The sequence below is a fragment of the Chiloscyllium punctatum genome, chromosome 40 (assembly GCF_047496795.1).
Source record: "Chiloscyllium punctatum isolate Juve2018m chromosome 40, sChiPun1.3, whole genome shotgun sequence".
Classification (NCBI taxonomy): Eukaryota; Metazoa; Chordata; class Chondrichthyes; order Orectolobiformes; family Hemiscylliidae; genus Chiloscyllium; species Chiloscyllium punctatum.
This window is the reverse complement of record NC_092778.1, coordinates 36,148,770-36,175,520: the sequence shown is the minus strand read 5'-3', so window position 1 is coordinate 36,175,520 and position 26,751 is coordinate 36,148,770. Positions and strand designations below refer to the sequence as shown.

Genomic DNA, 26,751 nt, shown 5'->3' with positions numbered 1-26,751 from the left:
ACTTCAGTCAAGACCCAGAGTAGAAAAATTTTCATTCAGGATTGGATTGGGTTTCCATAGAATCAAAGTACAAAAGTAGCTCTTTGGCCCATTGAGTCTGCACCAGAAAATACTACTCTAAAACTACATTAGTCCCACTTTCCAAAACATGGCCCAAAGCCTTGAATGTTATGACACATCAAATATTCATCCAAGTACGTTTCAAGGGTTGTGAGGTTTTCCACTTGCACTTCCTCCCAGGGAGTACAAGTTCCCAGCCCCCTCTGAGTGAAAAACTCTTCAAGTCCCCTGAACCTCTGCATTTCACCTTAGAATTATGTCCCCTTCTTACAGACTAAGGGGAACGGTTGCTTTCTATCCACCCTGTCCATGGCCGTCATAACCTTACCTCAGTCGGTTCCCTGTCAGTGTTCTTTGCTCTAAAGACAACTAGCTGAGCTTACCTAAACTGTCTTCATAGCTAAACTGTTCCATCCCAGGCAACATCCAATTGAATCTCCTCTACACCCCTTGCAGTGCAATCACATCCCTCTTATAGTCTGGTGACCAGAACTGCACATAATACTCCAGCTGTGGCCTAACTAAAGTTCTTCATAGCTCCCAACATGACCTCCCTGCTCTTATAATATATGCCATGACTGATAAAGATGTGTCCCATTTGCCTTCTTCATGACCTTATTAACCTCTTCCGCACTTTCAGGGATCTGTCAACAAGAATCCCAAGATCCCTCTGTTCCTCACAGCTTTCTAGTGTTCTGCAAATTATCCAGTACTCCCATGGCTTGTTACTTCTTTCAAACCTCACACTTATTAGGGTTAAATTCCATCGGCCACTGATATGCCCATCTGACTAATCCATTTATATCCTCCTGTAACTTAATACCTTCCGTGCTGTCAACCACCTGGCCAATCTTCATGTCATCTGCAAACTCACTTATCATCCCCCTCACACTTGCTTCTAGATCGAATATGAGGAAGCATTCACTTCTGTGATCTACAAAATTAATATTAATACATTCCTGTATGAGATCTTGTTCATAAGTATGAGTATTCGTAAGTCCAACTTTTAGATTAGATTAGATTACTTTACAGTGTGGAAACAGGCCCTTCGGCCCAACGAGTCCACACCGCACCCGCCGAAGCGCATCTACCCCTTACCTAACTATGGGCAATTTAGCATGGCCAATTCACCTGACCTGCACATCTTTGGAGTGTGGGAGGAAACCGGAGCACCCAGAGGAAACCCACGCAGACACGGGGAGAACGTGCAAACTCCACACAGAGAGTCGCCTGAGGCGGGAATTGAACCCGGATCTCTGGTGCTGTGAGGTAGCAGTGCTAACCACTGTGCCACCGTGCCGCCCACGGTGTATATTGTATATTGTGGACCACCTGTATGTACATTACAAACAATAAGAGACCCAGCACTGATCTGTGTGGTACACCATTGGGCACTGGACTCTATCATACAAACAGCCTTCCACCAAAACCACCTGTCTGCTGCCACAAATCAAATTTTGGATCCAACGTGCCAAGCTACCCTGCTTTTACCTTCTTTATCCCCATGTGGGACTTTGTCAAAGAATTTGCTGAAATTTATAAACTACATCAACTCCGTTATCCTCATTTCCAGACCTGGTCACCTTCTTGAAAAATGTAAACACATTTGTTAGGTATGACCTTCCTCTGACAAAGCTATGCTGACTATCAGTGATCTAACCTTGCCTCTCCAAGTGGCGGTTAATTCTCTCCTTCAGAGCTAAACCTGATAACGTGGATGTAACACATTGGACAGAAGTCAAATAACTAAAAACTTTAGGGTGTAGGTTTGCTTGCTGAGCTGTAGGTTTGATATCCAGGCATTTCATTACCTGGCTAGGTAACATCATCAGTGGCGACCTCCAAGTGAAGCGAAGCTGTTGCCTCCTGCTTTCTATTTGTATGTTTGTCCTGGATGGGGTTCCTGGGGTTTGTGGTGATGTCATTTCCTGTTCGTTTTCTGAGGGGTTGATAGATGGTATCTAGATCTATGTGTTTGTTTATGGCGTTGCGGTTTGAGTGCCAGGCCTCTAGGAATTCTCTGGCATGTCTTTGCTTAGCCTGTCCCAGGATAGATATGTTGTCCCAGTCGAAATGGTGGTTTTTTTCCTCAGTGTGTAGGGCTACGAGGGAGAGAGGGTCGTGGATAATCAAACCTACAGCTCAGCGAGCAAACCTAACACCCTAAACCTCAACCTGAGATACAAACCTTCACAAACCTTGCAACTAAAAACTTTTTTCTACGAGAAACACTTGCTCAAAGAAAAGTTTCAAATACACACTCGAAACAAAGATTAACACAGGAGTTAGTGAAAATACCTTACCAGTCTGAATTCTGAACAGTATGTACCAGGATCATTGGAAATCAAGTGTACAAGTCTAACTGCTAACTTAATTGCAGACAATGTATCACTAATATCCTACATTTGTACACTAACAATGCAATATGGAAATAGCAATTAAGCATAGAAACCACAAATATCTTACTGGTAGACAGGAGCATACAAGGATCATCAGTGTGTACGTCTCTCAAAACTGTGACTGTCCATAAAATTATCAAAACCTCATGGCAGCAGAAGCATCTAAGAATACTCAATTTGATTCAGACCAAGATTTGTAACAACTTGCACACAGACACATTAGACCATAGGAAATTTCAGCAATGGTATCTTATATCTGTGAAAATGCAAATCTGTCAATTGACCTTCCCAGAAAGTGCAGCATTCATATACAGGTAAAACTTAAGCATCATTCGCCATTTAAATCACCACACAGACTGGTGTAGTTCAATTCTATGCATACTAAAGAAGGACAACTGAACTGCTTCCTAAAGTGATGCTCTCACAAGATTCTAATACTAGAGGTACTTAATCCCCAATGCACAGGATATAAATTCTTCTCCAAGAGGAAAGCCAAGTGGGCGGCACGGTGGCACAGTGGTTAGCACTGCTGCCTCGCAGCGCCGGAGACCCGGGTTCAATTCCCGCCTCAGGCGACTGACTGTGTGGAGTTTGCACGTTCTCCCCGTGTCTGCGTGGGTTTCCTCCGGGTGCTCCGGTTTCCTCCCACAGTCCAAAGATGTGCAGGTCAGGTGAATTGGCCATGCTAAATTGCCCGTAGTGTTAGGTAAGGGGTAGATGTAGATGTAGGGGTATGGGTGGGTTACGCTTCGGCGGGGCGGTGTGGACTTGTTGGGCCGAAGGGCCTGTTTCCACATTGTAAGTAATCTAATCTAAAAAAAAAAGCCAAGGATGGATTTTGCCAGTACTCCTGACCAATGAATCTCAGAAATTTACTATCTTCAGAATACCATTTGATATCCAAAATTTTTTAGAAGTTGCATTCCTATTGCACTTCATATACCAGATGCCTGCAGGCAACTGACAGCCAATTAAGGTAATTTGAAATGAATGTGGGAAATGTGGCAACCAAATGGAACACAGCAAGCTCCCACAAACAGCAACAGATAATTGATTATTTGATGTTGACTGAGGAATAATTATTTGGACACAGGAATTAACTCTCCTGTTCCTCTAGCAGGTGACAGATAATATAGAACTCTCACTGACACAGAACCTCAGGAAAATCCCATACCGGCTACTGGAATCCTTTGAAATTCAATAGCATTACCATTGCTGAGTCCCCCATTATCAACTTCCGGGGGGATTATCATATAAGAGAAAAATGAAATACTGCAGCTTCAACAGCAGGTCAGAGGCTAGGAATCGTGAAGCAAGGAACTCAAGTCTTGATTCTACTAAGTCTGTCCACAATCTACAAAGTACAAGTCAGGAATATGATAGAATACTCCCCATTTGCCTGAATAATACAACTCTAACAACACTCAAGAAGCTTGACACCATCCAAGACAAAGCTGCCACTTGATTAGCACAACATCCACAAACATTCACATCTACCACCACTAATACAAGAGTACTGTAAAAATGTTTTTTTAGATATATAGGGAGTTGCAATAATGGACGTTGGACTGCTGGAAAATGAGAGTGGAGAAGCAGTAATAGGGAACAAAGAAACTGAATAGGTACAATGCATCCATTTTCACAGTGGAAGACATCAGGAGCATACCAGAACTTCAAGACAGTCAGAAGGACAGAGGTGAGTATAGTGACCATCACGAAGGAGAAGCTGAAAGATTTGAAAGTGGATAAAACACTCAGACCAAATGGACTACACCTAGAATTCTGAAGGAGATAGCTTAGGAGATTGTAGAGGCTTTGGTATTGATATTTCAAGAATTACTAGAGTCAAGCAGGGTCCCAGAAGACATGATAATGGCTAGTCTAACACCCCTATTTAAGAAGGAAGGGAGGCAGAAGACAGGAAATTATAGTACAGTTAGCCTGATTTCAGTTATTGGTAATATTTTAGAGTCCATTGTTAAGGATGAGATTGCAGAGTACTTGGAAGTGCATGCTAAATTGGGCCGAGTCAGCACAGCTTCATCAAGGGGAGCTCATGCCTGACACATCTGTTTTGATTCTTTGAGGAGATAACAAGCAGGTTAGACAAAGGTGAATCAATGGAGTGATATATTTGGATTTCCAAAAGGCCTTGACAAGGTGCTACACAGGAGGCAGCTAAATAGGATAAGACACCGTGGCATTGGGGGTAAGGTACTGGCATTGATAGATGTTTGGCTGACTAGCAGAAGGTAAAGAGTAGGGATAAAAGTGTGACAACTGATAACTAGTGGAGTAATGAAAGAGCTTGGACAGGCTAGGAGAGTGCGCAAAGAAGTGGCAAATGGAATACAATGTGGAAAAGTGTGACATTGTACACTTTGGTAGAAAATATACATGTAGACAGGGAAAGGCTTCAGAAATCTGAAGCACTAGGGAGTTCTAGTTCAGGAATTTCTTAAGGTTAACATGCAGGTTCAGATGGTAGTTAGGAAGGCAAATGCAATGTTAACATTCATTTCAAGAGGGCTAGAATACAAGAACAAAGATGTACTGTTGAGGCTGTATAAGGCTTTGATCAGACCACATTTGGAATATTGTGAGCAATTTTGGGCTCCATGTTAAAGGAAGAATTGCCTTGCCTCAGAGGGGTCAAGATGAGTTTTACAAGAATTGTCCTGGGAATGAAGAGTGTGTCATAAGAGGAGCGATTAAAAGCTTTGGGTCTGTACTCAGAGTGTAGATTAGAAGGATGAGGGGGATCTCATTGAAACGTACAGAATACTGAAGGCATTGATAGAGTGCACATGGAAATGATGTTTCCGCTAGTCAGAGAGACTAGGACCAGAGGGCACAGCCTCAGACTGAAGGGATGGCCCTTTAGAACTAAGGTGAGAAGGAATTTCTTCAGCCAGAAGGTGACTAATCTGGGGAATTCGCTGTGAAGTCCAAGTTATTGAGTGTATTTAAGACTGGTAGATAAGCTGATTGGTAAAGGGATCAAGGGTTACGGGGAAAAGGCAGAGGAATAGGGTTAAGAAACACATATCAGCCATGATGAAATGCTGAAGCTGACTTAATGGGCCAATTGGCTTAATTCAACTTCTGTATCTTATGGATATTCAATGGCAGCAATGTGTACCATATACAAGATGAACAGTGACATTCACTCAGGCTCTGAAGACAGCACCTTACAAACACACAACCACTACCATATAAAGGAACAAGGGAAGCATATACATGGGAACACCACCACAAGTTTCTTTTTAAACCACACACAATTCTGATTCAAAATGTATTGCTGTTCCTTTAGTGTCACTGGTTCAAATTCCTGGAACTCTCTCCCTAACAGCATTGTAGGTCTATCTACATCAAATAAACTTCTGTAGTTCAAGAAGGCAACTCACCACCACATTCTCAAGAGCAACTAAGGATGGATGTAAGATACTCTTAGAGTAAAACTGAGTTTTACTTCAGGCACTCTGTTCTGCTTGCCTCTAGGTCCAATGGTCTGGTCATTGTTGCCACCACATTGTAAGATTGGAACTTCACTCAGGTGAAGATACAAGAAATGGGAAGAAAGGACATCTCTGGAATCTTATGGATGAAACTTATCTGACTTCATGAATGCTTCTTATGCACATGCCTAGTAGCTGTTCTTTCAATAAATGTACAGTTACTTCACAATATACAAACTTATTACAAGCACACATCTTGATGGGGACCTCATGGTTCACTACAAACATCACCTACTCCAATCTAGCAACTAACTTAAGTGCTGATGCCCCAGATTTCAACTTTCCTTAATTCAGTCCTAAATGGCATGCCCTCATTCTAAGACTGTCCTCAGAGAAAAGAAACTGCATAATTATTTGAAGCTGAGAATGTTTACATGTGGAGAGAGCAGCAGGATTGATCAGTGATACATTGTAATGTCAGTACAGACACAATACTCTGAATTGCCTCCCATGCTAGACATGTGTATTCTTTTTTCAAAAATCAACCTATTCAGAAATGTTATTACACACCTCAGGAACTGATGAGACTTGAAACCAGACCTTTGGTCCAGAGATAGGGACACTGCACCACAAGTGCCCCTTTCTCACCCCTCTCACCAATTACCTAGGTATTTTTCTTTTTGTATATCCAGAAGTGCATCACAATCAAATGAGGTTTCCACCACCAAATCACTGACTTCTTTTTTTGTTTTTAACTATTAAAAATCAATAATGACTTGTACTGCCAATTAGAAATTTACATGCAAAGCCCATTATGGGGCAATGGAAATGATCACAGTAAGCGGAGTGAAAGCAATTGGGAGAGCCAAAAGGAACTAATGGGTGGCACGATGGCACAGTGGTTAGCACTGCTGCCTCACAGCACCAGACCCCGGGTTCAATTCCCGCCTCAGGCAACTGTCTGTGTGGAGTTCTCCCTGTGTCTGCGTGGGTTTCCTCCCACAGTCCAAAAATGTGCAGGTTAGGTGAATTGGCCATGCTAAATTGCCCATAGTGTTAGGTGAAAGGGTAAATGTGGGGAATGGGTCTGGGTGGGTTGCACTTCGGTGGGTTGGTGTGGACTTGTTGGGCCAAAGGGCCTGTTTCCACACCGTGAGTAATCTAATTTTGCTTTAAAAAAAAGGAGCTGAAAGGGGAAATAAAGCACTGTAAACCACCATCATGCCCACCTGCTTACAGCTAGCCTGGTCAGGCTAGATCCACAAGGAGGTCCTCTGATCTGCCCATAACCATCTGTACCATAGGCCCAAAAATCAGGAAAGTGCAGCCAAAACCACTTTTTACTGAAAAAAATGCAAATGTCCATGGATTCCATTGTGCCACAATGGGAGTCTGTGAAACCACTGCTATCTGCGATTATAAAGGACTCTATGCAACAGCACAATGGAAAATTGGAGGGCTCCAGCATAAAGAGCCCTCCACTGAGGATCTCCACTGCCCATCAGCAAATAAATTTGCCCAGGAGTGTCCAGGCAGCAGATGAAGGAGTCAAGATGGATGGTGTGCAGCAGCAGCTTGTACACAAAAAGGCTCTTAATGCAAAGGCAAAGAAACACACTACGCATACTCAAGAGGCAGCTCAGATTATGGGGCACAGGTTCCTAAGGAAAGTTCAGCACCTTGGGACTGATGTGAAATTCCATCCAAGCAGGGATATACACAGGTGAGATTCCTCCATATGCCAGAGCATCCTTCAACTGATGTACAACATCAAGTCTGAGTACAGTCATTTTTAAACAATGGATGACATCAGCTGCCCTGCTTGCCAATTCCTGCAGCAGCACTCAATCCAGGCCTCTGCCACCCAGCAGGTCCCTGTGGCCATTGCCCAACCCTCTGCCAGCCACTCGAACCTGTGATGACAGAGGTGGGGATTACTGAGCAGCTCTCCGGCAATAACCCTGATGGCGAGGAAATCCAAGCCGAGTCAACCATGTTCCAGACATTGATTTGGTTCTGGTAAAAGTCCTGAGGGAGACCTGAGGACTCAGGAGCTGTGTATCATTGTTGAGCTCATGCATCCGGTGAAAGAAGTAGTATGTATTTTTTTCAACCAACTTGTTCTGATGTGAATCTAGGTCTCCTGTTCCAGGGGTAATGTCATTACCATTACCCCACAAGAAAACCACAAATTTGTGTTTATTTTATTATAAAGACATGTTGTGAATGTTTAAAAACTTAGCCCAGTTGGGAATGTTATATAATGGTAAATGGAATTGCAGAAAGTTGGTAATTGGATAAATCTTTACCATGGGGTAATGATTAGTCTAACCTCTGACCTGAGGTTGGAGCTAGCGCTCGCGTCACGTACTGCTTTTCTAGAAGTTTTCTCTGCGCTTGGAGCGAAATTCGTTATTTACATTGCGATACAAGGAGCATCCACCCTCCTCACCTCCCACTTATAAACAGCTGGTAGTAAATCAACCTGAAATAAATAAATATCATTCTCAGCCTGGATCGTTTTACAGGCAAAAGCAAGGGCAGCGAACGGCGACCAATGAAGCCCAATAACAGTCCCACCAGATCGGTGGTCAACGTTCATTAATGCTCCTGATTGACAGGCGGAAGCGCCTTTAGACTTCGGGTATAGCACCTCTTGCTGCCCAAAACGCGGCTTTGAACCAATCACAGCCATCAGTGGGCGGAACATCCGGCATGAGGTTACGATGACGCGATAGCGTGCTGGGAGGCAACTGTAGGCTGTACGGGAGAGCGTTGGTGGACGATAGTCATTGTAAAGATCATCCACAAAGAACAGCGACTTGTACTTTTCTCAGGCGATGGTTGCGTACTGCTTCTTCAGAGAAGGCTGACGGAAGATGAATCATTTATTAAGGTTTTTAAATACTTGAGCTGCGTTCGTTATCGTCCAGTCGCTGTTGAGCATGCGCAACGAAACTAGAGCCTGGAACTGAACGCGCGTCGTGGAGAGCATGCTCAGTGGCTCATTGTTGACAATTACTTGCCCCTCATTCTCTAACCCCGCCCCTTGCTTATTAACCCCGCCCCTTCACCGGCCAAGATGGCGGCGGGTGGCTACGCAGACTTGAGGGAGAAGCTTCAGTCGCCTCACCGCGAAAAGCAGCGGGTGATATCGGCGCCTTACAATGGCCGCAAGCGGAAACTCGAGGCGGAGGCGGGGGAGGCCGGCCTGCCAGGACTTTGCGGCGGCGCCGACGAATACGAGCACAGCAAATACCATAGCGACTACGACGACGAACGGCAAGGAGAAGCCCGGCGCGTGAAGCAGGGTATCCGCCAGGTGCGGCTTTTCACTGCCGACCAGTGTACCCAGATCGAGACACAAATCGACGACGTGGTTTCCCGGGCCGAGAAGGGTATTTACCGCGACCACACGGTGGACAGAGCCCCTTTGCGGAACAAATACTTCTTCGGGGAAGGCTACACCTACGGCTCGCAGTTGGAAAAGCGAGGACCTGGCCAGGAGCGCCTGTATCCCAAGGGAGACGTGGACGACATCCCTGAGTGGGTCCACGACCTGGTCATCAAGAAACTGGTGGATCACCGGATTATCCCTGAAGGCTTCGTCAATAGTGCCGTCATCAATGACTATCAGCCGGGTGGCTGCATCGTCTCCCACGTGGATCCCATCCACATTTTCGAAAGGCCCATCGTTTCCGTTTCCTTCTTCAGCGACTCGGCACTCTGTTTCGGCTGCAAGTTCCAATTTAAGCCCATTCGGGTATCGGAGCCGGTTTACTATTTACCTGTCCGGAGAGGGAGTGTCACTGTGCTTAGGTAAGTGGCAAATGGATATGTGGCTGTTCTAATGCGTTTCAATCGTTTAATTTTCACAAAGTTCCGACAGTCTTTGCCGTCGTTGGAGGGGTGGGAGTAAGTGAGAAAGATGTCAACGCTATCCTTTGTGCCAAAAACGATCCAATTTTTATAGCGTAGATTTTTGGCTGCTTCCTAGTAGGAAGATTTAGGACTTCAAATTAGGGCTCTTATTCTTAAGATAACAGAACGACGCGTTTTGAAATTAGTTTGTAATTTATCTGACTCCTTCCCCTTTCCCATTTATTCTATGATGCTTATTTTATCACTGGCTGAATTCTTTTGGATTTGTAAAGATATATCTTATCTAATAAAATCTAATTGAATGTTGAGAGACAGCTGATGTAGTGTATGGATTTTAATGATGTTGATACATTGTAGTGACCTTTTTTATATTGGTTAGGACACTGGAATGACCCAAGAGTAGGCCACTCGGGAGAGAAGCTGGTGGAGCTTATTTCTGCTGTTAACCAATGCAATCTTGATAATTTGAAATCTGAGACTGAGATTCTTGCAAATTGTTCAGTTACAGATCAGCAATGATCTTATTGAATCAGACACCAAAGGCTCAAGGAGCTGAGCACCCTGCTTCTGCTATTTAAAGTGCTATGGGATGTTCTCTGACCATGTAAAGCATGTATTTATGTATCTAAGTCCCTTTTAAATCTAGGTCAAGTATGTTTTTATGTATTCCAGATTGAGTCAAAGAGAGAATAGGAAGGGTTTGGATGGATATGGACTGGGTGCTGGCAGGTGTAGACTAGATTGGGTTGGGATATCTGGTTGGCATAAATAGGTTGGACCAAAGGGTCTGTTTCTGTGCTGTACATCTGACTCTGAAACAATTAGTCTGAGAGAAATGGGTGGATTATTCTTCAGAGGGTCAGTGTGGACTAGTTGGGCCGAAGGGCCTGTTTTATGCTGTAGGGAATCCAATCTAATCTTAAAAACATTCTCTTCTGGTTAGTTTGCCAATTATTAAATCCAGCCTCCTGAAATGGGGATTTTCTTGACAGAATAAGAAGGCTTTATTTTCTGTCTAAACTTTTCAGTTTAGTAGGTTTATTCAGATTCAACATTTCCAATAATGTTCAAGGCATTGTTAGATTAGATTCCCTATAGTTCTCAATTTTGCATCTTTTGATTAAATTCTGCAGTCTTTATATTAAAGATGTTTATTGTTTAATGTATTCTTATCAACTCTTGTGTATTTTTCTTGTTATAAAGTACTTAGCTGCTAAATGTAACTATTCACAATTCCTTAAAAGCTTTAGTGGCTAGATGAGAGTATTTCATTAAATGCTGTTTTTCAGAACGTTTTGAGACTAACTTGGACTGAACCATAGTCCGAGAAATGACTCATTCCAGGATGTAATTATTTGAATAGACTGCATCCTAATTTTTTTGTTTTTAAAACCTTTTTTTTTCTATTGAAGCCTGTAGCTTATGAATTTTGAAATGAGATTAGGATTATATCTATCAAATATAATTTTTCTGTACATCAATCTTTGTAATGAGCAACATTTATATATAGGTAGCTAGTGGTGTATGACACTATATGGTAAGGCACCTCTTTTACAGCTCTAAAGGAAATTTTGAATGGCTTCTGAAGGCCAGCAACATTTAAACATATATTAATTAGTTGACTGTCACAATCAATTCCTAGATTGTTATACTTTACCCACGTCCCTTCATTGGTAATTACATCCACTTAATACAGAAGCTTTAAACAGACATAAGTTCCTGGTTTGCTGTCAGTTGTGGTATTGGCTAATGTTTATTTTATCATTGTACTCCTGGTCTGTTAAGTAGAGACAATACCTTGCATTACCAATTCTCATGCTCGTCATTGATACTGAGCTCACAAGGAAAAGTAATTTAGGTGATTCATTATTACTCTTGTCTTGTTCCTATTGTGATTTGGCACCTTTTTTGAAGCCAGTTAGAACTATGCTGAAAGAGGAATTTGCATGCATTACTTTTACAGTCCATATGTAGACCTTTGAGTGGGATTACCTCAAACCAGGAGACTTTGGTTGTCCTCTTCATATTCCTTCCATATAGATAAAATATTTATTCCACTCAGCCCTTCAAATTTAGGACTTGATACTGACATAAAATAGTCAGTGCTGGAAATCAGAAATTCTAAGTTCCCACCCACCCTCTCACTTGACTTAGCTGTAGATTTCCAACATTTTCTTGAAGTTGGGTACAGATAACAGGAATTTAAACAGATTTCTGACAGCCATAATGATCAAGAATCTTTTTCAAGGTATGAAATGATACAGGCTAGATAATGAGAAATTATTTCCGCTGATTGGGGATTCTAAAACTAGGGAGCATAATCTAAGGATTGGAGACAGACTGTTCAGGAGGGATGTTAGCAAGCACTTCTTCATGCACAGGATGGAATTCTCTTCACAATAAAGGATGCAGGTTCAGTTTCATTTAAATCTGAAATGGATACATTTTTGTTAAGCAAAGATTTTCAGGAACATGGTCCAACTGTAGATATGTGGAGTTAGGCCATGATTTTATTGAATGGTGGAACCAGCTCAAGGGCTAAATGGCCACTCATGTTCCTGTAATGTGCAGAATTGTAGATTGGCATCTGTAAGCCATCAGCTTGTATAGCACCAAGTAATGGAGTAATGTTCAAGTGTGGTGCAGTGCCTGTTCTGAAATGGTGGTGGGGTTGGACTTTTGTACTCCGCCACCGCCTCAGACAAATTTATTGTTTGATGTGGAATATGTTTGAAACTCATTGGCATTGTCTGTCTGTTTTATTTCTGTTGCTAGCTAATCTGGATGATGCTGAAGCTAGTTATAGCCAGCCATTCTCATGTGTCCAACCCAGAAATCTCTTCTGTCTACGGGCTGCAGGAAGCACTTCCTGCTGAGAGGGTGGGGTGACTTGGAATTTCCATCCACGCAGTTGTTCCTGCTTTGATTTTTCTGTGCACATGTGCCCATCACCAGGAAGTCCAATTCAGTAAGACAGCCATCTGTTCTTTGTGTATTACCTTTTCTTCCCCTTTCTGCACACCACCACGCAGATCCCTGCAATAGGAGCTAGTGTGTGTTCTGGAAATTCAATTCTTTGATATGTTTGGGAGATATGTATTACATTGTATGACAAAAAGACATATTTCAACATGTCCTTGAGCAGCTTTATTAAAGTGCATATAATCTATTAAAATTTGTATTCCTGCACATTTACTATATTCAAATATATTAAACATTTCAATAGCTAATGCAATGTAATTGCATGAATACAGTAATGATCTACTGAGTTTTATTGGATATGTTCAGTGTGCTAACAAGCCACTTTAGGCTGAATTCACTGATACTTGGGAAATGGGGTGGGGAATGCATTTTATGACCTTCTGGAGAGTTGAAATAAAACCAACAAACATGGCGAGTAGGTCAGACAGTATTTATTGAGGGCGCTAGCCACTTTGAAATTTCCGGAAAAATTTCACACTAGAAATTTTAACTGACCTGTTTGGTGCAGAGATATTTCGCTGACCTACTTAAAATTGCTGTAGAAATGTGGTAAATTGAAGTGGAAAAGTATTTTGGGAAAATGGTCAACTTCATTCCTATTTGAGATGTCTTGAAGTTTGTGACACTGGTCCCTTTCCATGAATTAATTGAATTCCCAGTCCATGGCACCTTTTTTAATTTTGCAAAAATTGCGTCCTCGTTTTAAAAAACTTCATTTTGTCCTCATTCCATATTCGCATTCCACATTCAAACAACTCTGGACTGTTGTGCATTTCCCTCAATCTCCATTTCATCCTGCTGTTGGCTTCAGTCCCTTAAACCAAATGCTCTTCAATGCTTCCATTAACCACTCCTTTAAAATCTTCAAAACCTCAAACTGAGTTTTGTCTTCTATCATATACTTTGATTCAATTGTCAGGTTTTGGCCAGTTATGCTCCTGTGCAGTACCTTGGGATGTTTTACTACATGAAAGATCATATTTAGAAGTAAGTGGCCTTAAATGATTAACTCTGTTTTCTGCACTCTGCCTTTTGAGTTCATTGTCACTCAGAGGCATGAAGATCTTCTTTAATATTAGCTTCCACATACTTAGAGCAAAAAGCAAAGCACTTTGGATTCTGGAAATCTTAAACAAATAAAGTGTTCAGGTTAAAGAACACTAACTGAGATGCAGTAACTTGATATTTCAAACCTTACAACCCTATATAAACATCAGTTGGACTGGGTTGGACAAAGCTAAAAGTCACAACACCAGGTTATAGTCGAACACATTTGTTTGTAAGTACAAGCTTTTGGAGTGCCGCTTCTTAGGTAGCTAGTGGGATGTAGCTTAGGAATCTTATCCTCTATTGTCCAGTGAATGCTGGAAGAAAGGGACTGGTAGACATCAGGATGCAGGCTCTTTTCTTAATCTTTTGCTTTAATGGTTCATTAGTGTCTTCAAGGAAGAAAGACAGGAACTTTCCTGATCTAACCTACATATGATTCCAGAACCACAGCAGATTGGTTCTTAACTGCATTTGGGCAATTAGGGATGGATAACAATTACTAGCCAGTGATGTGGAGGTGCTGATGTTGGACTGGGGTGGACAATGTCAGAAGTCACACGATACCAGGTTATAGTCCAACCTGTTTTTTTTTAAATCACAAGCTTTTGGAACTGAGCTATTTCTTTGCACCTGAGGCAGGGACTGCACTTCAAAAGCTTGTGATTTCAAATAAACCGATTGGATGACAATCTGGTGTCGTGTGACTTCTGACTTTGGCCCAGCCAATGACAGCACATCCTGTGAAATTTTTTTAAAGTCTTTCGTTGGTTATTACTTGAAGACCTTGCTCATTGTGGTGTTTCGCAAATGCTTATTTCATGTAACTTGTAAAAAAATCCTCATAACTTGTAGTTTTTATTATTTTAGGACCTATTAATAGGTACAAAATTGTTAATTTGTGACAAGTATCACAATATATGTATATACAATCAGGTGAGGTAGTAGTAGACTCCTGACTAATTTCAAATGTTTAGAGCCAGGCATGTATCATAATAGAATTTCAGACTTCAAAATAAAAATAACAAACAGCGGAGGCTCTTGGTACACTTTGCTCAGATTTGAAAAAAAGGTGAGAAATGGGCTTTGGTGAATCAATGCTGGAACAATTTGTCATTCAATGCATGAGCAATTTGAACTCAAGTTTGAAGTACAGTTTCAAAATTTATAGACTACTCCAAAATGGGGTTGGCACTCAATAAAGAGGAGTGCAAAAAAGAGATGGAGAGTTCTCATTTTAGAAGAAAATTCCTGGAATTATATCACCACTGAGGTGTACCATCTCAGAGAATGGTTGAACAAACTGGGATTGTTTTCTCAGCCACCTCCTTTCAGAAGAGTGAATTGATGGAAGTCTGTTAGAAAATTCATGAGGAACTTTTTTTATCCAGAGAATCATGAGAATGCAGGATTCTTTACCACATGGGATTGTTGAGGTGCCTAGTTAAAGTGGAACCTAGAAAAGTGAGTAAAGAACAAGTTAACATATTGGATGTTAAGCATGAAAAGAGACGAGTGTAGCATAAACACCAGCGTAGAGCTGTTTGGCTGAAAAGTCTGTGTGTGGGGTGTAAGTACTATGTGAACAATGGAGAAACAATATTTAACTCCCAATCTCAATACCTGCATCAAAGTTTTGAAGCAGCAGAGTTAATCTGCAAGTCGAGAATGAGTGGGAGCTATTTGTTTCCACGGTCCTGCTGATTGTTAAATAGAATTGATCTACTTAAGTGGAGGTCTAGAATTTGAGTATTTTTCTGTCTTAGCTGCACTGTGTGGCAGTTGTCAAAGATCTTAAATCCACGATACCCCATTTTATTTATTCAAATGCGTATAAAAGAGGCATTGACCATGTGTGTATTTCCAATTCTGGAGAAAATATCTTTTGTAATACAATCTCAACAATTTTCCATTGCTCCTCTGAAATCTTTGATCCACAGAGTTGGCTTAATAGCAAGTTAAAACATCATACTATCGGTTCAAGGTAACTAGTTACAAATAGTATTTACAAATCAATATTTCAATTCACTGGCTATTGTGCAATCTTTTGAAATTGGTGTGGAAGTTCTAGATTTATTTTGGATTGCACCACGACCCAGTTTTGGTCACTTTCATTCTTCACTGTTCTTGCCTTGCCTTCAAGATGCTCCTTACCCATAAGCCACATATACATTTCAGTGCCTCCCTTGTCCTACTTTGGTTCACATACTGAATCCCCACATTGACTTTTGCATGCATGTAAACTTGCCTTGCCTTTCTCCCTTTCCTGAACTCCATCTACAAAAACGTAGACCCATATCCATTGCTCTCTAAGCCTGCAAAGTTATTTGTGGATCTCAAAGCTCCATCCCTGTCTCCCTCCTACTAACAATTTACATGTTATCCTTTGATATCTGCAAGTTTTCTTGTTTGCTGATAATCTTATCAACATTCCTTTTTCACTGAAGCCATTAACTTTATTGCTTTTATTGCACTCATCAGTTATCAGTCTGACACCTAGTCTTAGGTGTTGACAAAAATAAGTTTATGGTTCAATCTAACATTTGTGATTTCAGTCTTTTTATTTCCTACTGGCACTGGCTTCATTTTGTCAGCTGTGTTGACATACATACTCAGCTTGGTGACTGCCTTCAATTTTTATACCAATTTAACTTGTAACATCTCATTTCATTTGCCAATATAGTATTTATACCTACAAATGCCCTTTTCACCTGCTTCCATCTTTTACAGATTTCAAAAATTCCAGATTTCTGGTTTGCCCCCTTCTGGGTACTGTCTATTCTCATCAATTTTCATTCAGTTCTCTAGATCCTTGTAACTCACTGAAACTACTTTAATATTCTTTTCTGAAGTTTGACATTTCTGTGCAATCCTACCCTATTTTATTTGGTTTAGGTCAGCTCTCGCCTCCTGAGTCATAAGGCTCCTGGCTCAAGTCCCGTTCCAGGACTTTGTTTTTGGCAATTTGAAATCCACACTGTTGTCCTCCAACTCTACCATACCATTAGATGTAGATTTCAGCAGCAGACCGCCTCATTCTCTCCAATACCTTTATACAGTATACTGTGCCTTTTATATACTATACCTTTTCCTTTCAACTACCATTGCTCCATTTTTAAAAAAACTTAGTACCCTGTCTTAGTGACTTTATTCAGTCTTCCCTTTTGCCCTCCCCACTATTAAAAAATCTTTAAGTACCTGCTCTGCTTTGAAAATTACTTTGAAGCTGTAATATCCACAAACTGTTTGTTTGGTAAATGTGAATATCTTCCATATAATCGATGTTCCTCATTCCATATTCCAATCCCATTCTCCTGTATCCTTTTTATTCATTGCTGTTTCAACTACCTCTGTAACCTATTCTCAAACATTATCATGGTCTAGCTTCCTAGTACTTCTCTCATGTAAATTCCAGTCTCTCAAACTTCTATATAAAATAAGAGTCTCCTATCACGTGTCCTAGATCTTTATTTCATTTCTCTTCGCTATGCGAAGCACACTGCAGCATTTCTTTAAATTCTGTGCAACGGGTAAGCATACACCATTGTTTGTGGTTGACACGGATTTGATTTTGATTTTTTGCTGATTGTATCTATTTTAGGTATTGTCACTTAAGTGAAAATGCTGAAAAGTGTTAGCAAGTGTAGTTTATCCATTCAGGAGCTATTTTGATAACTTTTTTTTGGTTTTACTATCTTAAAATATTTGTTTAAAGATTTGTTTCATTGACTTGACTGAAACTAATTAGACTTTTAATTTGTTACATCGAGTGCAAAATGTATTCAAGCACTAGTTCGAGTCAGAAATGTTGTATGATCTGACACTAAGCATTCAGTTTTTTTTGTATTGACTGCATTTCAACTTTGTAATTCTCCAAATAAATTATAATTATTTCAGTCTCAGGATTTTTGAATATAATCGATTTTAAAGTAATCACATTTCTGTCTCTGGGATTGCATCCTGAATGTTGGAGCAAGTTGTTTCAAATTCTGGCGTCTTATCTTTTGTGTTTTGAAGGCACAAGTATTTTATATTTCTTAAATTAACAGAAGAACACTTCCTATACTCAGTCTTGATTTCCATTTAGATAATTGACATTGCCTTTTGTAATTGGATTGAAGGATGGTCCAAGAAGTGAGTCTGCATTTGAGAGATCCCCAGGAGTTTGTCAGCATTTGGTGGGGGGTGATGTTGGTATTGAAAGGTAGTTTGGCATATGGAAAAATTTGAAAACCACTGCTTAATTTTATTAAGTCACATTTTGTTGAATGGTAAAATTTTGTAGTAAAATCCCGCAGCTAAAGCTACTTTTAATCAGTCACTTGCTGAGAGGAATGTGAAACAATAGCAGGTGAAAATAATCTGTCAAGCTTGGAATTGATTTTTGACTGTTCTCCACCATCTCTCATTAGTTAGAAAACTGTTCTGTTTAATGAATAGTATTAACCTCCAGTTCAAAACTACTTGTTTAACATAAGTTCAGGGGAGAACGCCAAGGTGGACAGAATTAACAGGTTCATATAATGTACATAGAGGAAAGCTGTTTCTGTTATCTGTTGGTACAGGGACCTGGAGGGTTTTAAGCAAGAAATATAGAAGGGGACCATGAGAACCTTTTTATGTAGCATCGGAACTTGAATAAACTAAACCTGCAAGACTACAGGAAAATTGTGGAGGAATGGAACACACTGTTCTATAAATATCTTGACGTGGATTTGGACTGAATGTCTACCTTCTGTGCCTTAATACCACAGACTCTAATCCTTTTGGTCACCTTGTGAAAAATGATATCCCAGTGTGAGCAAGGGAATATCCTTTCAGGCAAACTTACACTCACTGTTTACTTCCATTTCTCTGGTTCTGTGCTTGTATAAAAGCTTTTCAGTTCTGATGAGAGGTCATCAACTCAGTCAGTTTCTGTCTCCACAGATGCAAACTTACTGAAGTGTTGACAACATTTCATATCTTTTTACAAAAAGATTTAAATATTTTACATATAATCATGTGTTAAGTGAATGTGAAATGTGCAGATGCTCCAGGGTGATGGTCCTCTCTTTATTTAATTAGAGCTTTCCCCATCTTCTCTCTGCCACTCATGCTACTGTCTAAGTCTGAACAGTGGCCTGTTTGTGTACAAAGGAACTACTGGATTATAACCTACACCCTAGCCCTAACTCCTTTTTTTTGTACCTTTGTGTCCACAGTTTGTGTCTTTACTGTTAGATTGGCTGAAACCAGGCTTAAATCTGGAATTCTCCATATCTTTTATTCAATTGAGGTGTAGCAAATGGAGTAATTATCACTCCTCTTTCCACACTGGGGGTATTTAGTATCTCTTCGAAGTTACCAAGGGGCAAACTCTTGAAAGATTTGATTTCTGTCACTGGTGAGCATGTTGGGGAACTGACCCACTGTAGCAACATCTAAAAATAGCTAACTTCCAGAGTTTCTTGCTATTAATGATGATGGCAGCTTGCCCTCAATGTAACAATAGTCTCATGACTTTGCCAGAAGAGCAACACTTGGAACAAACTGTGTTTTTCTATATTCTGCACAGCAAAAACATTTGTCACCAAAGCAGCCCTCTTATTCATTGAGAAATACGTCAGCAGCTTTGCATGGTAAGCGGTGGTAAGAAATTAACTGTTCAGGCTTTGTCAGACCAGTATTCCTTTTTTTGAGCGATAGTGCCCCAAAATGGAAGTTTCTGCTAACTGCAATGTGCCAAGTGAGTCTAATCTCAACTTCTGTCTGCAGCTCTCTTGCATCATACTTATACTGATTTTTCTTGGGTCAGTCTGAACTCCAGACACATACTTTTTTTTCCCCCGAAAGCTAGATGGAGTGAGTGAGTGGTAGTAGGGTAATTTGGTACCAGTCTAAATTTAAGGGACCAACTTCAAACTCCTATCCTGTTCTCTATCTCCTTGTTTCTTCATCTGAAATTGTTTAAATACTTGTTCCAGGAAGTTATCCCAAAGAGATTTTAAATAAGTTCTTAATTGTGTTGGCAATTCTTTACCCATCTCTAATTCATGTGTGTGTTTTTTTTGTCAAGAGGCTGTATGACACTTGGTGTTGCAATATATTAGGAATTTCAGTTCCTCCCAGATAAGTATTCCCCAATGTGACCCACCTTGTTTGTGTATGTTGTTCAGTTGAATGCACTGAGAATGGTCACTTCCTTGAGGTAACATGGTGTTGTTATAAGTGTTTGTTGTGGGGAGTACTGTTGTAAAGTATACTTGTTCTGAAATTGTGTATAAAATGTAACTTCATTGTGATAATTACAATTTTCTTTAAAATAAGCAAAACAATGAAATTCCTGATGATTCTGAAAGCCTGTTTTTTTTTGCCAGCTTATCCAGTTCTGCTGTTCTTGAACAGGTTGTATTACTATTGTTAGGAAGGCAGGTTGACCGCAATTTGTAATTGTTACACTCTGCACAGGAAAAATGGCATTTCAGTGCGGGTTAGCATGTTTATTTACAAGCCCCAAAAAACAGTCTGTCTTGAAAAATGAAACATGATTCAAATAGTATAACCTTTCTCCAAGGTCATGTACCATTAGCAATACAGTGTACTCTACTTTTACAGCAATTATGGGGTGATGTAACTTTACGTTTTCTGTCAAGATTTAACATGTTGTAGCAGTGACATAGTCATTCAGCTAAGAACTTGCCATTTGGAATTTTTGACTTCCTGCAATATTAGCCTGGCTCATGCTCTCTTATGTGGCACAGCTGCAAGTCCCAAAGTTAATGTTTTTGCACGAGGAACAAAACATCCAGTTTAGGAATCACCGGAGTAAAGCAGATGCTATTTTCCATCTACCTTTTTGTTTCTACATCATTCACATTTTGAACATTTTAGAATTAAACTGTAGTCAGGAGACTTGTGCTACTTGCTAATTTATAATGGTTCAACATAAGAGTGCAATAGATAAGTGTTCTTTCAACTTAGATCTGAGGCCTTGATGCAGAGTAGTTACGAGTTGTGACCAGTGCTAAAATTGACAGTGTATATTTTGTTCTGAAATAGGTTCACTCCATATTGCAAGCAATGACTGAGATTAGACAGGGTTGTATAAACCTTATGTAGTTTTTGATGGGCTGGGTTATTCTGTAGTGTACTATAGTTTTATTTGAAGAACATAAATATTGAAAATACTTTGTGGCAACACACTTAACATGAAAAATCTTTAGAAAACAGGGATTGACAGTATAACAGCAATCTTGAGTGCACATCTAATGTCTCTCTTTTTTTTGGGGGGTACAAATTCATGCCAGCTTACTATAGATTGTGAAATATAAAATTTTGTAACTTTTATAAAATGTTTGAGCTGATTCCTCTATATAACGTTTCTGTGGTGTTGGCATCCATTGTTTTCTCCCCATGTAACACCCTTTTAACAGATTACCATGAAGCAGTAATCAAGAAGGTCAAACACTAATTTTTAAAATTATTTTTTCTTGTGATATCCTTACCCCTCTAAAATATGTCACATCCTGCCCCCCAACCACTACTAAACAGCTGTCATCACACTTTCCTCTTTTTTTTGTTTTTCAAAATGTCTCCTGAAACTGTATCCCATCTTTTTCCCGTATTCTGTTTGTAGCCCTATCACGATATCAAGATTGCTTTTAGCAAAGTCAAAAATGATATCCGATGTGATAGTAACCCTGTTAAATCAAGTCTCCTCATCTTTCTGAACTTGTCACCTTATGAAATGCTGTGGGCAATGCCATTCACCTCTGTCCCTCTGTTAACCAGCTGAGTTGGATTTCATTTATCAGGTTTCAATCCACTTTCTCAAGTTAGAGAAAATTGTCTTTTTATTTTCACTCATGCATCACTCTTCCTGTCCTTCAACTATCTATCCTTGTTCTTCTATTCTTATCTACATTATACCTCTTCTTGATATTCTCCAAAAAATGTTTGTTTCGAGATGTATTAATGGTCCTGTGCTCTACTCTATTTTGACCCTCTTGATAGCCCAATTGTCGTTAAATTCGCTCATCTTGTTTTAGCATTCTTTATTGGATGTGCAGAAATTTCTACCACCTAAAATATTGGGAAGACACAGCCATTGTCTGTCTTGCCACAAACTTTGTTCCCTTGTCAGATAATTAATCTGTCTGACTGGCAGCTTGTCTGAGCTTAAACCAGACAGTACAAATATAGCATCAAGCATGAACAATAAATTACTGGCCGCAGATCCTCACCATCATTAGGATCGCTTATTTTAATCTCTAGCATTTCCTGACCCTGTCTGTACCGATCTGTTACTGGAACCCTCATCCACACCTTTCCCTCCACAAGTTGACTGCATGTGCAAACGTTCTATCCTTTGCAAACTTGTAACCCAAAGCTCTGCATCAAGTCCCATTTATTCAATCCCAATGCTTGCTGACCCGTATTGGCTGCCAGTTCAGCATTGCCTGGGATTTTATAATTCTCATTATTTCCAAAATCCTTCAGGAGCTGCTTCACCCCCTACTTCTGATTACCTGCAACTCTCTATGTATGCTCCTCCACTTTTGGTCTCCAAAGCATCCCTTGTTTTACATGCTTTGTTGGCAGGTGTCAATCCAGTTTGCAAAGCACTATGCTCTAGAATTCTTTACCTCTGTTTTTCTTTCTTCCTGTAAGAGATTCCTTACAACCTATTACTTTGACCAAACTATTGATCTGTTTGTTTTTCTTGAGATTCTTACATGCTTGAGGCAACTGCAATGCACCAACTTCTGTGAACAGCCAAAACTTATTAAGCAAGTACAAGGTTTTTGAAGGAATTCCTAACACAGATCCACAAGCACTGCAAAGTATGTCAAGAGACCACCCTGAACAAAGGGACCAGTTCTTTTCATACGAGATCTTTCATCCCACCAATGCCCACAAGACAATTGCCAACCAATCCCCCATAGTCACATGCCACTCAAGAAATAGTGATTAGATCATTCCTTAATGGCAAGATCTCGTGCAATTTTTTTTAAACTGCAGGGTTTGGTTGGAATCTTAACTGCAATGATCTTATTCTTTCTGAATAGCAGAAGATGGCACTGTAAATTGACTCTCAGTAGCAGGAGATGGCCATGTAAAGTTTTACAAACCGCCTGCAAGACTAAGAGTCATACAACCCTGTCACCAGGACATCAAATTTCCTGAAGGTTAGCAGAGCAAATTACTATCTCCAGTCCTGTCCTAATGTCACTGTGACATGGTGATCATTTTGGTTTGCTCCTTTGAAGTGCTGAAACCTGTTATATTAAAGGTATAGAAATAAAAGTTGTGCAATTTTACCAACAAATTCATCAAAAGATTAAACTGCTGGGGTGACATGCCCAATGGTTGTACTTGGTGCTCATTTTTATTTACTAATTAAAATATCATTGTCCATTTTTGAGTTTTCAATTCATCACGACCCTCTTATTTGATAACTTGATCTGGGGCTGTTTGATAAATAAAGAAATAATTTGCATGCGTATATTGTGTTTCAGTTTCTCGAGCAATCCACAGCCAATTTTTCACAAATTTAGTTGCTGCAACTATATAGGCAAACATGAAAGTAAGGTCCCACAACAGCAGACAGATAAATGACCAAGTGATTTCTTTTGGTAATAAAATTAAAGCAGGAGCTTTATTCACTGTGTTGTTTGGTACGAGGTCAGCCAGGTGGACCTCATCAAATGAGTTCCCTGATTGAGGCTGTTAACCTGGTACAGTTAGGGAGCCCTGGCTCTCACATATGAATAGAAGTGTCAGGGGTTCTGCTCTCAAGCAGGCTCTGAGCTAGCTGGGTCAGTGTCATGTACTTTGCACAAAAAATAAAGGCTGAGTTGGTGACCAGAAACTGGACTCTGTGGAGTCACTTCACACAGAAATAAAAAAACTTCCCTGTTCTTTTGTCATTTAGTACCATGTGTCTTTTAACACCTACCTAATTGGCAGACAGGTAGTGAATGCCCTGAAAGATGGTACCTCCTGCCGGTGCTGCACTGTGTTGTTTTAGGTTAAGTCCTTACATCCGCAGTTTGGTACTTAAACCCAAAACCTGCAGTGTTTGAAATAAAGATTATGCCATCCTCTAACTCTAACGCCACACATTAGAACATGAAAACAGCAAGTTTTGAAATGGGAATATATACTTTTTTACATCATTCTACTTGACATTCAGGAAGTTTTTTAAATGCTCATTTGTACTTTGCTAAAGGCTCTAAATTGGTGCTCTCTTTTGTGGTTGGTTTTTTATGATAAAATCAGGGGCATAAATTAAATGTTACATTTTAAAACAGTAATAAATTGTTATGCTAAGTGCTTCGTCATTGCCCAATCTGCAGCAGTACTGCTTATCACCAGAGGGCAGAACATGTGTATTTTGAAGTTGATCCATATTAAGATCCCTGTTAACCTTTTAAAATTATTAATTTTATCAAGGGCACACAGTGCAAGAGGAGGACCGCAAATTGTCTTAGATTGGTGACCAGCCTGTCACAATGATAAGCTCTTACTTGATGACTCACTCAATTAAACCCTGAGCTGACCAGACTTGTGCTGATAGCTCAGCTACTTGCAAAGACATTGGTATGGAAGCAAACTAATAGGGAGAAGTAGAGGATGGCTCAAGGAAAGCTTCCAGGACTTAATTGGACAGTTTTTTGATCTTTTGAAGGCTATGGGAGGCAGGCAGGAAAGTGGAGCTGAGGCTTCAATCATATTCACTGTGGTATTATTCAATGATGTAACAGACTTCAGGGACAAAAGGTTGATTTCTCTCAATGGCTATGTATGTTGGCATCCACACCCACCCATGTTGCTTTAGTGTGTCTTGATCCAAAAATATATTAGCTCATCCATCCTGCACTTCTGACCAACTTCATGCCAGATTATCAGAATGCAGGTATTTTTTAAAAATCTGATCTCTTTTGCTTATGTTCAGATTTACTCCCTGCCCTCCATTGTGGTTTTTGTGGTACAGAGACAGGAAATAGCAAAGAGATAATGCCACCCCCTCGCTTCAGTTTCCTTTCTACAACTGAAGATAAAGATGTGACATTCCTAATTGAAAGTAGTATGAGTAAGAGTTAGATTTGATTTGGAGATGGTTCAAGTGAAAATAAGTTTCTTTCTCCGAGTATAGTACAAAGGAATTTCAATTATCTACAGGACACAGGTGGAGACTCTTTCGTTTACTTAATCAAATGCTGGATAACTTAAGGTAGCTTTCCAGATAATCTGAAATTTTGATCAACTGCTGGATAATAGAGATTCTTCTACATCATTTGTACACTTTATGCAGTCATAGCATGAGCACTCATGGATGTAATTCACCTGAAAGAATATTGACAACCTCAAGTACAGAATTCATGTCCTTTCTCAGTTGAAATCTAGTTTTGAGTTCTTAATGTACCTAGTATAGAGCTCATGTTATAATTTCACATGTTTAGTTAATACTGTTGATCTTCTATGTCATGACTTAATTTGGCGATAATTTAGGTTTAAATTTCTTATTGTACTTCTCCCTCACGTTTTATAGTTTTACTCTAATGTGTTGAAATCGTGTGCACTATTCGTGTCTGTCTGATTGACAGGAGGGCCTGTGGAAAAGCTGCTACCCTTCAGTTTAATCCACCTATTCCAGCCTTACACTCAAGAGTTTGTGTCAACAAAATATCTCAAATGTATAAATTGCAGCACAAAATAGAAATGAATGATACTGGAAAGGGTAGGATTCCTAAGGTCATTGCCATCAGTTTGTCTGAGGAGAATTGCTTGTGATAACGGCACTAAATTATGAAGGCCTGTTTTATTACGTTTATGGCTGAAAGCAAAGTCTGATCTATTCTCTCTCAGTAGAAGAACATGTGCCATCCATATTCATGTAATCTCACTATGAGCTGTTGAATTATGCTTTCTATTCAATATCTGGGCTAAGTCACATTGTGTGTATTCGGTCGGAAAAGCCATAGGAAGTGAGATCCCCAACTAGACAGTTTAGTTGTTGAACTCGGTTTATCTAGTAGCAATTCTAATATATAAATGCAAGTGGAGGTGGGTGAAATATTTGCATACCAGCATGCTAATAAGTTATAGAGATGTACAGCATGGAAACAGACTCTTCGGTCCAACCAGTCCATGCTGACCAGATATCCCAAGCCAATCTAGTCCCACCTACCAGCACTCGGCCCATATCCCTCCAAACCGTTCCTATTCATATACCCATCCAAATGCCTCTTAAATGTTGCAATTGTACCAGCCTCCTCCACATCCTCTGGCAGTGCATTCCATACACGTACCACCCTCTGCATGAAAAAGAAGCCCCTTAGGTCTCTTTTTATATCTTTCCCCTTTCACCCTAAGCCTATGCCCTTCTGGACACCCTGACCTCAGGAAAAAGACTTTGCCTATTTATCCTATCCATGCCCCTCATAATTTTGTAAACCTCTATAAGGTCACCCCTCAGCCTTCACTCCAGGGAATACAGCCCCAGCCTGTTCAGCCTCTCCCTGTAGCTCAAATCCTCCAACCCTGGCAACATCCTTGTAAATCTTTTCTGAACCCCTTTCAAGTTTCACAACATCTTTCTGATAGGAAGGAGACCAGAATCAGCAGTGGCCTAACCAATGTCCTGTATAGCCGCAACATGACATCCCAACTCCTGTACTCAATACTCTTTCCAACAAAGGAAAGCATACCAAACGCTGCCTTCAAGATCCAATCTACCTGCGACTCCACTTTTCAAGGAGCTATGAACTTGCACTCCAAGGTCTCCTTTGTTCAGCAACACTCCCTAGGACCTTTTACCATTAAGTGTATAAGTGCTGCTAAGATTTGCTTTCCCAAAACGCAGCACCTTGCATTTATCTGAATTAAACTCCATCTGCCACTTCTCGGCCCATTGGTCCATCTGGTCCAGATCCTGT

General features: G+C 40.2%; 1 protein-coding gene across 2 annotated transcripts in view; it reads left to right on the top strand.

Annotated features, from left to right (window-relative positions):
- The first annotated feature begins 8,626 nt into the window (after positions 1 to 8,626).
- The window catches only part of alkbh5 (alkB homolog 5, RNA demethylase), a 35,379-nt gene continuing 17,254 nt past the window's right edge, over positions 8,627 to 26,751 (top strand). Inside the window, exon 1 of one of the 2 annotated variants that reach the window (XM_072559556.1) lies at positions 8,627 to 9,736. In XM_072559556.1, coding sequence (XP_072415657.1) covers positions 9,000 to 9,736 — 737 coding nt within the window. In that variant the 5' untranslated portion in view covers positions 8,627 to 8,999. The remainder of the gene's footprint in view (positions 9,737 to 26,751) is intronic. The other variant, XM_072559555.1, reaches the window with a different exon arrangement.